Source organism: Adelges cooleyi, unplaced genomic scaffold (genome assembly GCF_023614345.1).
Source record: "Adelges cooleyi isolate 19-005CV unplaced genomic scaffold, UGA_ACOO_1.1 ACOO_flye_CR_arks_rails_tigmint_CR_PRNA_376, whole genome shotgun sequence".
NCBI lineage: Eukaryota > Metazoa > Arthropoda > Insecta > Hemiptera > Adelgidae > Adelges > Adelges cooleyi.
In genome coordinates this window covers 10,729,919-10,744,541 of record NW_026096053.1, presented here as the reverse complement: position 1 = coordinate 10,744,541, position 14,623 = coordinate 10,729,919, and the positions used below count along the sequence as shown (strand labels likewise).

At 30.6% G+C, this 14,623-nt stretch overlaps 1 protein-coding gene across 1 annotated transcript in view; it reads right to left on the bottom strand.

Annotated features, from left to right (window-relative positions):
* The window catches only part of LOC126840869 (dopamine D2-like receptor), a 158,601-nt gene that overhangs the window by 42,761 nt on the left and 101,217 nt on the right, over positions 1-14,623 (bottom strand). The window contains exon 2 of the mRNA XM_050576853.1: positions 9,763-9,872. Within this exon, the coding sequence (XP_050432810.1) occupies positions 9,763-9,872 (110 nt within the window). The remainder of the gene's footprint in view (positions 1-9,762; positions 9,873-14,623) is intronic.

Genomic DNA, 14,623 nt, shown 5'->3' with positions numbered 1-14,623 from the left:
TAAATAATTTCAAAATTATTAATTACACTGATTAAGAACCTTGCCATTAAACCTAGATAATATTATAACTTTTCAAAAAAGCTAATGAACTATTTTGTTCTAATTGCGTTTAAAGTAACCCGACTTGTAAAGTGAAGGACTATTTTTTGGAACACTTTACAAATACATGCTGTGAGAGTGCGGTTAAAAAATTAACAAACGATAAAAATAATCATTCAATTTTTAATAAATATAGTCTATATAATTCCTCAAACTGAACATATTTGGCGTCATCATATATTTACAATACTATTTAAACATTATCATTATTATATTACAGTCAAAATGATAGACAAAAATTGACACATTCTTGCCGAAAATACAATGCTATTAACACTATATGAGTGGAACTATTATTGTCGTACGAATGTAAGCCGAGTGTGTTTCTAAAATCGACAAAAACATTAATGGATTTTGGTTTAGCCGAAAGGGGGAATATCGCATCCTCGAGAGACTATAGTTTGTTTAGAACACTGAACACTGTAGTTGTGCCGGAGGCGTTGTTGGGAGAACAAGCGTGCGGTTATTTGTATGTGTGTATATTATAAAGGAAAAACAAAAGAAATGGTATGAGAAAAAATAAAAGAGGCAATGTTGAAAGAAAAAAAAACGACAAGGGTACGTTTAAGTAGAAAATTGTCTACACGCATCTACATATTATTACTCTCTTATTCGACCCATCTTCGCCGATCATGTACGCTGTATTGTAGTGATATATAATGTAATAAAAAAAATATATATTATACACAAAAGAGAGTGTATCTTCAAAATAAACGTTACAAAAGTTTTTAGCGTGACCTGGATCAGATACTGTTTTAGTTTTCACCATGCAACTTTCTGAGAACTCAATTGAATTTTTCCTTTGGGTTTGTGAATTTGCTTTGCCCGAGGGATGTTATCTAACTATCTATATATTTGCATAGATAGAGCAGATTTAAATAAGTATTTTTATTTAAAAAGAATCATGTAAAAAGTGATGATTTTTTCTTTAGAGGGTTGCAATTAAATTGCATTGAAACCCGTTTTCTTCCTTTTTGATTTTTGAATTGTTATGAAATTGCAGTAATTTTTTATATACATAATACCTATTTAAAAAAATCTGAACGTTTTAAAAATGAATTTTTTTATTATCTGATTATCATTTAGATGTACTTAAAAACGTTGAAGATAACTTTACTGTAGTTCATCATCTGCTACAAGTATATTTTAGGTATGGGTAACATGCACTAAAGTTTACTGAATGAGCACATTGCAAAATATATACGATTAAATATTATTCTTAGTAAAAACTTAGGTTATTAATATTCGTTTTAATATTTAATATGTATAGTGCTCAAAACTACAAAAAAAACTAAGTCAATTTTAGCATGTTATTTTTTTAAACAATGCCTTACTGTAAGCTATAGTAAATTTGAACAAGTTACATTTTGTCTATTATACGATATAATACATAATATTATATTACATCTATATTTTAAGGTTATTGACATATTTACACCAGTAAATTTACTTTAAACCACGAAAGGTATTCAAAACTTAAAACTATTATACTTTATAATATTATTATTTAATATAGTGGCAATTGGTGCCGTTATTTTATGACTTTACAATTTTCTGGAAACTATTGTAGATAGCTATGTTTGATGATATGATTTAACAAAACGTCATGCACGGAATTGTGTGTAGGCAGATTATTCGATACATTTTGTTGGACCACAGTATTTTGATTTATTTGAACAATAATTATTTGTCAAATTATAGTGTACGGTCAATTGGTAAAATAAATGTCCAAAGTTAAAACTTAACCGTAATGTAAACAATGTCATACTGCTATTGCCTATTACATTAAATTATTTTCATCTATATTGTTTTCGGAACAGTCATTAGTGGACATTAATGGAATAGTGTGATATATATTGTATTATTGACAATTGATGGTGGACAATCAAACACAACCAGCGTACAGTGTTTTAAGATAATATAATAACAACAATGCGATGTGATTTGGATTTTCATAGTTGTAGTGTTTCTGCTATATTGTTTGATGTGAAATTATGAAAAATGGGCATCATTAATACGCCCACTATTTTTACTTTTTAATATTATTTGTCCATTTATTTTGTAATATAGTGTTAACTTGTTTGTTTATCGATTATTATAATATTTATTAATGTAGAAAATATAGCGATTCGTTCGAATCTCAAAAAACAATACATTTGATGAATCGGTGTTGGATTACTTCTCTTTTTTTTTACTCAACTGAAATTAGCTTTTCGGTTAATTGAAATATCATAAAATATTATTTATACTAGTTAACATTAATTTTATACTTACGTTTCCGATCTAAGAAGCAAACACTTCTTAAAATGTACATTTTATAACCAAATTAAAAATTAATTAATTTAAAAAACGCTATTCATTTGTATTGTATAGACCATAGGGAGGTCGTTCCCAACTATTAGCTGAAATTTATTATACATTTTAACTTGAAAATTAATTTGTTTGTCAGTAAGGTTAGGTATTCATTCTATATATTTCTTGGATTACAATGTAATTAGTAAAAAGATACACAGAGAATAAAATGTTTCTCGTCGAGTTTCTTTCAGCTTAAACATAATCCAATTCCTTGAATAAATAATTAAACAAAAACGAGATGACTCGCAAAAAAAAAACTAATTAAAATTTGAAAAAGTTTAAAAAAAATAAACATCCAGGACCTAATTAAGAAAAAAATCGTTCCGAGTAAGTTGATATACTTTAATAATAAATAATTTAGTTTCGGTATAATACGGATACAATATTGGTTTTATAGAATTTATGAAAAGAATTTAAAATTCAATGGCACATACTCATTTGTATGACTATAAATACGATTTAAAAAAGTAGTGTTTTAGTTTTGGTATGTCAAGCCATTCAATTTCCAATTGTTATTCAGAAGTCAATAAAAACGAAGAGTTGAATTATTGGTTTTTGAGAGTCTTTTCAGAGAGATTCTTTAAATTGTAGATTTCGGTATAGGGCCATTGTACTCTAATATTGTTACTACACCAAACCATTGGCAGTAGAACGATTTTGTTTACAGTCACGACTTGTTCGCTGTTTATAAAACATGTATTATTCAGACACTTGCACTTTATCATCCTTGTGATGCGTACACAAACTGTTCACAAAAGAGGACCGAGTAGATATAATTGTATTTGATTTGCTATTTCGATTTGAATTTTTTTCATGCAAAATTCTTATCTTGTGTATATGTTTTGATATTAGCATATTATTATGGCAAAGGATGCACGCAGAAAATCAAAGGCTTACATAAACCGTGTGTTATGTAAAAATAATATGTTGATCAGCAAACAGTATTTTTGAGTACATAAAAACCGTCGATTATTATTGATGAAAGTACTTTTTATATATGTATAGGTAAATATTTTGTGATTTTAACGATTGAAAACGTAAGTAATAATAATGTGTAGTTGGTTTTTATATAATTTTTGTTTGTTTGTACCTACATGGAAACATCAATAGAAGTAGCTAAAAATAGTATATTAAAATGGATGAATGGAATGAATAAGCTCAGAAGAACTAGGAATACCTAGGTTAACAGGAAAAATAAAAGAGAACGGATGGAGTTGATATGAGAAATAAAATAATAATGTTGGTAAGATAAATCATTTGAGTACAGAATGTCTTAGAGGTAGACTGAAAATTGTGTGTATGGATGTTATCAATGAAACCATGGAGGTGTGTGGTTGTAATTTGGCAACTCTGAGTTATAGAGTTCGAGAAAGTCAAAAAGACTAATAGAAAAAAATACATATTTAAAAAAAAAAACATGCTTGATTAGGAATTGTATTGGATAGGATTGGTCATGCGATTAATGAGCTTGTGTTGATTACACGTTTTATTGACTATTTTTATTTAATTTTAATTAAAGCGTTTTGGCAGTGAACTACTGGCGTCGACGGTAGTTTATCTTTTGATAAAACGGGGAGGGCGTTTTAGACGATTAATTCGGTGGAGCAACTGACGGCGACGGCTTCTTTTCTACAGGGCACGCGGTTATTATACATTTCACAGACCCTATATAGATAGCTGTTTGGCCGTCACGAAATTGGGTTCATCGATGTACGTGGACGTCTCGTCAGTCGGCGTGTGTCGGTATGTGTATTAATAATATTATAGTAAGGTGGTATCGCGGTGGTCACACGGAAGACGAGCAATTTATCTCCGGCATGTCAGATGGACATTGTTGGAGCAGTTATGTGCATAGCCATTTCGAGCAAGTGCACGCAGATGGTTATCAGGATGGCCGGGTCGAACAAGAAAAATAGCTTATTGGTGGACAGCTCGTTCACCGCGATCGTCCTGGCCGTTAAATTTATACAGCCTACGCTGCCTTCGGGCTTTACACCTTATCAATTATTTTTCGTATTTATTAGAGGTGACGATGAAAAGATGAATAGGAAGAAATGAAACTTCGTCCATTTTTGATTTCAAATAACCGTTATTTGTATAGATCCAATCGATTGTAATGATCGTTCAGCTTCATAATCAGGAAAACCTAATTTCATGAGGTATTTTAATGTACGTTTTCCATCGTGCTAAGACACCTATTACCTACAACGAGAGCCTGAAGTTAGATAATGTAAAGTGACCTCTCGAAATAGTTTGTAAGTCATGCGGTAAGGTGAGACTAGTAATTAAATTAAAACTCAACAAGATAGCGCATCCGTAAGAACCCTTGAAAGTTGGAGTTCGGAATAACAATGGATAAGTTTGCAAGGTGTCGTGGTCTTAGGAGCGTTATCTAAAACATCAGTACATGCTATGTGTGTTCTTGATGTGTTTTCTTCTAAATAATATCTCAATCGAATGGTTAAATTCCATCGCATTGTTTTCAAAACTAATAATAAAATGGATATAGACATACAGTGGTGTAATCTTAAAATAATTTACAAGTCCAGTGTTTTTATTTCAAAGATCTAACAAAAAATAGAATATTATGTTTCGTTAATTGATTTGCATCTAAAGACTGTACCGAACTCGACTTGACCTAACTGAATCAATATGTTACATTTGAAGAGTGATGCGATTTTTTTTCAAGATCTAAACAAGATCTTTTACTATGCTATTAGTAGGAAACTCAATCCGGTGTTTGGTCATTTGAACATTTTGTACAAGTTTTTTTTTGTTGATATTTCATAAACTAAAATATATATGACGACATTGATCACTGACAGCGCTTGTATACCGTTTTCATTATATTTTATTATTTTTTTTTTCGTGGGTATGTTATACTTCTATTGTGTATGAAAAAGCGTATACTCCAAGAGGGTCCAACCCCCATAATCCCCATCTGCCACCCCCACGTTATTTTTTCATCTTCCGTAGATTCGATGACAACCAAATATCACGATATTATGAACCCTAAGAAAACAACAGCCGCTAACCGTGATGATGTCATGACATCAATTTTTAGATTGGATTTCGGAGAATGCGATGTTAATTACATTGGTTTTAATTAAAAACGAATAGTATTTATGCAAGGTAGAGAATCCGACTTGGCCACAGTGCATTACCCGACTTCCGGTCAGCGAAACTAGAAAAAAAAGGGTTAACCTTTAACTGAAAAAACAACAGTGGTTTCTAAATAATAATTTAGCGGTACACTTACAACTATATTGTGTACCGCAGTATTTCCGGCTAACGGAAATAGCGTCGTAACGAGCATAGCGATTTATCTGTTCAAACGGTATACATTGTGGTTATCCTATGTCCAGTGGTCGAGACTTTCACGTTTAAACTGTGTTGCAAACAATTTAATCGCACAGGCTTACAGGTTAACTATAATTATAAAAAGTTACTAAAGTCAGCTTTGTCTGTTACACAAAAATACCAACAGTCCATAAGGAAATGTTACTATAGTACGTCATTTCTGCAGAAGGTCCTTATAAAAAAATAATCAACTAGTAACATTTACCTAATTAATTATAATCCGCCGAGAAGTCTCAACTGCGGTTCGTTTAGGTAGTTTTATATTTTAATGCGATTTTTTCAATTACAATGCAATCGATTTTAATTAAAACCCAAACAGGAGAAGTTTTTTTTTTTTTGTATCACAGCGTGGGACTTCATCGTGGATTTAAAACACAGTGGGTCGTAGGTATAAGACATTATAGGTAACGCTCAACATTGATTTGTTACAAATTAATATTCTTGCTTTAATTTTTTTCTCGAGTGTCCTATAAACTCGAACGGTGTACAATTAATACCATTAAATATGTTAATGGTTTATTGCAAATGCCAAACAATTGCAATTCGCAGTTGCAATAAAGCAATATTTCGGGTGATCCATAAAATAAATTAGCACTGTACCGTTAGGTTTCATTGTAGTTTTAATTTAACATTTGTTTGGAAGTTTGTATAGCAAATAGAAAAGTTACTAAAATTACACTACCTTAAAGAATAGCTCTCGTTAAATTGTAATAAACTGTTACTTATATTAAACCAGAGGTTTATACTTCATTTTTTTAAATTTATTAATGTACTTATAGTCTTAATTTATTCAACTGAATAATACTACAATAATTATATGTTTAACAGTTTGAATTGTGTAAAAACACATAAGTGATAAGGCATAATATATCAAAAGGTTACTGAAAATTTAAGAGCTTAACTATACTTTCTTTAAGTAATATTAACTTGTATATTAATTTAAAACTTAAAATTGATCTATTCAAAGTAGTTCTTACACGGTATGAGTAGAGCTATAAACATGTTTAAAATCACCTTAGTGATCCATGAGAGATTAGCTTGATTAGTTTCCAATCGTATTTTCAGAAATCCGTCTTCAGAGATATAGTCACCGTTTGACTATATCAAATACGCTAGGTTTTGATTCAAATCGTTCATTCAAAATTAAATGATGAAAAATTATTTTATTTGTTGAATGTCGACAATCTTTTTAGCAGTGCAGTGGCATTTCAACAAAATAAAAATAATTATAAAATTTAATAATTTTGTGTTAATTGAGGGATAGCGTTCTGTGATTGTTGTCAATTGACTCGAGAATTTGTATGTGCCTTGCGGTGACAGATGAGTAAAATCCATTTTAAATTTGTACAAGTACTGGGTTGAACCCATCCACAGTCGCAATAGCTGCACACAACTCCGGTAAGCTGTTTAAATAAAATGTCATTAGTACCTAATATAAACTATATATATATATATTCAACGAAATTAAATGTTTGTATAATAAATATTTAGAATCAAGTATTCACAATTAAAGTAAATCTATCTACCGGAGTTGGGCATTGTGTTGAATGAAATAAAAGAAGTAGCCAGACCTATAGGTAATTTAGAAATTACAGTAGCAGTAAGAATGATAGGGAACAGGCAAAATATAGGAAGAAAAATAAAGTAGTAATTTTACTAATAGCTTTTAGGTATTACTGTTAAGAGATAACTAACAGAGATAATATAATAAAATATGATGAAAGTTTGGGTTAAACTTTTGGGGTTGAATAGTTGAATATACACTTCCATTTATTTGGCACTGTACTTTGTATACAGTAATTATTACTAGGTTTATGAAAAGAAAATATGTACTTAAAGTATTTCTCATCATTAACGTCAAAGTCGTGAACGGCAGAGTAAAGAGAAATGTTGAAAGATGTCTTTATAAACTCATTTGCGAAAAATAATGAATTCTATTAATAGTTTTGCTTCGCATTAGATCGTCAACTGTGAGATGATTATAGTTGGAGAAAATGTTATGCAATGATGGTAGAAAAATTCTTATTCTACATTAATGTTCATACCGAAGACTGAAATGAGCACTGCGGTCGATGGTAATAACTTATGATTTGTATATTCACGGCTTTAGGAAATGGTGAAACTTTTTGAAATTTCAACTAATTATATTAACCAGTTGCAATGTAATGTCATCCATTAATTAAAATATATTGAAACTACAAAATCACGATAAGCATATTAATTGAGTTATTACATAAAGTTAACAATAATAATTTTGTATTTAGTATTATCAGAATGGTGTATTTTTTAAATTATATTAGTCTTTTTGATTTTGGCTATAAAAAACCGAGATTTAATTTGGAGGCCCTTATTTTACTACAATAATACTTTTAAAGCAGTTTCAAGATCATAAGTAAACCGAATTTTCGAAGAGGTCCTTAAAGTTTTTGCAATACTGCTGTATCTTTATAATGTGGAAACAAACGTGATCGCTGTGATGATAAAAGTACAATAACACAATATAGGTAGTATTTTTTTGTACAGGCTACGTCGTAACAGTGTTCTATATGTTTTTGAACAAATATATATTATTATAAAATTATAAATATAGGCACATCGTACGTTTATAATCACAAACAAAATTGACATTTATTTCTTTATAATATAATATTGTTCCTTCTATTTTATCGTTAAAAAATTATTCAACCGTATTATCTCAACCCGTCCACGTTCTCATTGAGGAGCTTAAAAGGTAATGAAGTGTACGCCGCTGTAAACAGTAATAATAATAATAATAGTAATAAAAAATCCCCTTTTATTCAAATGTAGGTCACTGAAGTAGTAGTAGCCTATACCGATCTCATCGTGATCCACGTTGCCGTTAAAACCGTTTGTTATGTAATATTTCCATAACGGCACGCTTACCCCGTCCAAAAGTCACCAGGTTGGCGGAATTCGATAACTGCAATAATGATATAAGACTTCCAAGTCGAACCACACAGCTGCTACCCTCTAAATGCGATAAGACCCAGCCAGCAGATCTTTGTCGCTGTGTCTTTTATGTTCACTTTTACTCCTTATATAGATACGTATTGATTTTTCAATAGTAAAATGTACGACACGCTGTTGGACGAGAACACAGTCTGTACCTACCTATAGTAATTTCAAAAACAAGTTGTCTCCATCTGTAGGCAAACCGACGGTGCCAAAACAAACGGCATATTATAGTGTTTTGTAAAGCGAGTTATTTAGTTTGAACACTATAATCTATCAGAATAATTAATAAACCGACGACACACGCCGACAATCTACTGCTGCACAGGTCCAGTGTGTGTTTTGGCTGTTAACAAAAGCCCTATAATTAGAACATTGATCAATGTATATGTTTGCCCGGCCTTTGAAGTATAGAATAACATGCAAAATAATTCATAACTGCCTAGTTAAAACTAAAACTATCAGTATAATGATATGAAAAAAAAAACACTGAAGTTGAATAACGACTCTAATAAATACATTTAAACGAAATTGTAAATTTCTTTTTTACAATTTTTTCGGGAACTTGAAAAATTAAGAAATATATCAGCTTAGATGCGTAGCTAAGAAGGTATTGTTGAAAATTGTAAAGTAGATTTATACCGAACTTAAGCAACACTGTGGTCGTATACTTATATATTATAGTAATAAATAAAATAATTAAAAACCCCTTTAACCACAAAAGTTGAAAAGATTTTCTGTGTTTAAAGATTTTTAAAGTTAAGGGCAGTTATATAAAAACGTAGGCTACTGCCATATAATTAATATGTAAAATGTTCTAAGACAATTACTTTATTTAAAATTGCATAGCTCGATTACATACACATATTACTTAAACGGTATGTTTGTACGTCGGTACGACTGCACGAAGTTTATTTACACTAAACGACATTGTAATAGATTTAACTACTAAAATTATATAATTTAAAAAATTACCTGTCTATACTGATCGCCACCAAGTTGAATATGGACGACGTGCTGCAAATCACGTCCATGGCAATATAGAAATCGCAAACAAATGGTGGTAAGCCCCATTTTCCGTTTACCTGAAAAAAAAAATATTAAAAAATAAGTGTTTGGTGGCAGTATTCCAGGTCCAGTTATAATGAACCAACTTGTGTGCCCTGAACGGTATTTCATATTATTTTTGTAGGCGCTGTACTATAGCGACGATAGTTTTGCTAGTGGGCAGAGATTCTCAAAATAAAACCTCAAAATGTTTGATTTTTTATTCCGAAATGATTTTCAAGTTTTTCGGGTTTCAGCTTAGGGTCTGAAAACGTTTTTTTCAAGTATCAGCTTTTGGCTCTGAAAACTATCCATTTGTTTGAAGCTCCCTGTTTTTCCCCCTTAAAATATGTGACGGAAAATGAATTATCAAACTTGTTTTTACAAAGGAACGTGACGGTAGATCATGAATTCTAGATAAGGAAACTACTAGAAGCGCCAAATGAAATATTGAAAAAAAATTATTTTAAAACCATTGAGCGACAATTAAATGATGAATCTCTAGAAATCCGAGTTGGGAGAAAATCTTCAAAAATAACTCTTAGAAAGTGTACCCCGACTTCCTCGAATATACAGAATTCCGAAGATTCACAAAGAAGGAGACTTAGGCCGTCAAGCAGCACAATCAACAAGTCAAAATTGAAGGATATTTAGCAAGAAAGCTACAATGTAATGTCGAGAAAACCGAATTGTTTGTAAAGGATTCAAGTAGTTTTGTGAATATCCTAGGATAACAAATTGGTCTAGTGGAGCTACATCAGTATTTTTTGACGTTATTTGATTGTTCACAATGGTACCGGTTGAAAACATTAGAAATCACTTGCATGAAGGCAATAGAGCTGTTTATCTAATGTAAGATCTCTGCGTTTTCACGTACAAACAACGATTACACTACGAGCAAACGGACGGCAAGGCGATAGGATAAAGATTAGCGCCAGTTTTTGCTAATATTTTCATGGAATAGTTCGAACAAGATGCGACAAAGAAAATAAATCAAAAGGAATAGAAACTGAGCGAGAGGTTTAAACCAGTAATAAGCCAACACTAAGATGAGGTCCAGATGCACGGTCGCGGTGAACATCAAGAGAAGTAAAATCAAGCGGAGCGGGGTAGAAGGACGAAAATCATAATGGGAGGGTGTAAGACGGAGTGGAGCACACATTGGCACATATAATTTACGATCACAAAGAGACGGTTTCTTAAGTCTACAGGCATCAGTTGAACGAACGTCGTAACCAGCACGGAACACAGCTCTTAAGATGGAAGATGAAAGGCTTTCGAGAGATGTTGACAAAGTCAATACATAAATACAGGTTTAACTGGAATAACCTTATATATAATATCAAACAGCATAATAGCCTATACAAACTTTAACAAATTTATAACAGCTATGCTATGCCGGATGTCACGGAGATAAATGTACGTTTAATATTTTAGTGAGAATAATCGGATGAGAAAAATATCACATAATTAGTTTTCCTTTGTTGTACAACATGAAACGAGTTATAATTAAAATAGTTTATCAGTCGACATTGTTTTCGTCGTCTATCACACGCACGTCCCATCAAAGGAATAACGTTATGAATTCCATCATATTCCGTTGTTCGTGCCGCTGCTGCCTGTAGACTGAAACGATCATCTCTACGTTTATTTGTTACTCCTTCTACCCGCTCCCCGCTACCGTCTGGACATCTTCTTAGCCGGCAAAGCCAGAATGTAATAATATTATGTAGGTGTGACTGAAAAAATTTTTGTAAATATTTTAAATAACAAACTACGTTTACTACTCCCTCGCTGTAGACACCGGAAGCATAATATGAATCTTGATGGGTTTTAGATGGTGAACTCATTTCTCTACTGCGGTCTGTCTGACGAGGGTTTAATATCACATCGTATTATAAATGGTATTTTAAACTCAAACGCCACGTTGCCTAGTCTACATAATAATACGTGTTGCCATAACGGTTTAGTAATTTTAATCCGAGAGTTGACTTCTTTTTTTCCGTTAAAGTTTTGCCAGCGATATTATTGGATGTTTACACGGCTAAGCTTCCTTTATTGTCTTTGCCACCCGCGCGGCGCATTATAGGCAGTTTAATACAACTGCGGTTATATGCCGCCGTTCTTTATTAAATTTAAATCGCACGCATCTTGTTTGCTTGCTACCACATTTCATATTGTACTACGTATTACAGTGTTCGGCGCACACAAATTATATTATAATGTATATATATATATATATGGTATTTACATGCGTCGTTTGAAGTGTTTCAGTAGATTTGGATTTCTCAAAACGTTTAAATTAAAATACTAGCATGGGACAAAGGCAAAATATAAATAAATAAATAACTTTAAAGTTCAACGTACCGAATCCGACTTATTAATGAATTTGTTTGCGACATACAGAATTCTATGACTCAGAGCTCACTATATAAATGGCTTCACATAGTATATTCACAGAGGTTTATTGTAGTGGAGCTATAATAGAGTCGATTTTTTTTTTGTAACACGTTTAAGGGACTCAGAGTGTATATTAAGCATTATGTGAAGTCGTTTAACTAAAAACTACAATAAAACAGTGAACAGTGAAAAACTGATTTTATTATTAAAACTACAGTTACTTGTCAATAATATTACTTTTAATTTAAGAGTGAAATTTTAATTTTAGTTGAAAACACCAATCGTCATTTGTGCTTAGAGTTAAAAATAAATTAGCCTAAGCGTTTTAACCTAAAGTGAATAAGGTTTTACATTTTGGAAACTAAAATAAACAATACAGTTCAATTTGCAGAAATAACACACGAAGAATATTCTCAAGTATTTGAAGTAGGAAATGAAAATGACCAGAATGGAGGATTACTAAAACAAAGTAGTAATTAAAACTTGACCAAAAAATAGAGTGTCATGAATTATGATAATATTGCGGTGCGTGAAATGGAAACTACTATTGAAAATATTTGACAACTTTTTTTGACAGTCATGACTATGCTGTTGGGTCAAACGGTGCAGAACAAATTATTCATTAGAAATAAAGTGATAGAAATCGATTTTGAATTTTACTATTTTAATTTGAATGTGACATGAAAGCTAATTGGCATGTTTGTAGTGACACAGGGCATACAGATTTGAGCACAATACATATATAATGAAAGCGAAGGAAATACGAGAATAATGGATTATGTTAAATAAAATAATGATTTCTCAACATATTAACTATGTAAAATAATTGTTTAATAAAAAACTGTTGAAATATTTTTATAAAATGTGTTTGGCAAATAATCGAATGTTCATAACGAACAGTTTTCAATGCTGCAAACAATTATTGTACTTAGAATATTTTTGTCATTCGACCAAACGATATTATAATATGATCATCGACCAAAAAAAAATATTAAGCTTAAAATAAGGTTAAGCTTTAAGTTTTCACTGAAGTACTTAATCTACGCAGAGAGAGTTTATAAAAAATTCAATAAATAAAAAAACTGAGTAATGCCTTTTAGTTTGCAGAAAATCTTCTAAAAAATATGTTGTATTGATAAACCCTAAGAACCAAGTACGCCTGGATGATAAATAGGATTATTATTATATTGGTTTTACATGTATTATAGACAAACCATAAAACAGCAAATATATATTAATGACTTTAAAATAATATTTAAAAAAACAAAAGCAAATGATTTAATATTTGAAATATAGAAACCGTTATCATAATATTTAACATATAATTAAAACAATGGAAATGTTCATAATATTTAATGTTATTTAAGTATTTAGGTACTTAAATAACATTTCTTAAATAATAAATTCGAAACATTAATTCTTCTATTAAAATGTTTAATAAAAATTGTTTCATAACATTTTGATAACATTGATATGTTATTGCTGTATGAGGATAAGATAATAATTGTACCATGTCGATTCACTAATTGGCCACACGTTAAGTTATTTAAAAATAATAATTGACCCGGTTACTTTTTAAAACTTCATTACACCAACACGGTCCTGTTCGTTTTAATAAACTTTATTTTAATAACAGAAATCCAATTTATTGTGCTACACTATCTGACCAATCGACGCGGTATTTCGTTACTCGTTACCTAACCGTATATTTATTATTCATCAATTAGGTGTACAAAAATGCTTTGTTACAATTTCACCAAATATGTTGTTGTGATATTAATCATGTTTGACATGCATGGTTTGCTAATAACACCGTATAATGTGATTCGCCCGTTTAAAAACAACTGAATGCAGATAAACATTTTTCTTTTTTAATTGTTCAAAATCATTTGCTTACATAAAAACAATTATTTTCGATGAGTGCTTTTTTATAATACCGAAATAGTTTTTTTTTTTTAAAACATGTGACGCATTCATTAAAACGGCTGTGTGTAGCAAGCATTATTGTGTTGCTTAAAAGATTTCCTAAGATAATTTTCATTTGAACATTTTTCTTTTTAATCCAAACAATCATAATAATATAATATTTACTTTACTATGCAGTGTCCATGATTTAATTTAATTTTAATGATATTGCACTATTATTATAAACAATTTGTGCTTAAACTGTTAAACAATTAGCTCGTCTAAAACATGAAAGGTTGAAACACGAAGAAACAATTTAAATTATATTTATAAATGTTATTCTATTGTTTTCATTTGAATTAATAATATTATTTACAACCACAATTATTTTTATTGGAATAAGCGAACGACGATAAAATGATATTGATAGCATGTGCAAAAATTATTTTGTTTACTTGTCATTTCGAATTATTGCTCATTGGTG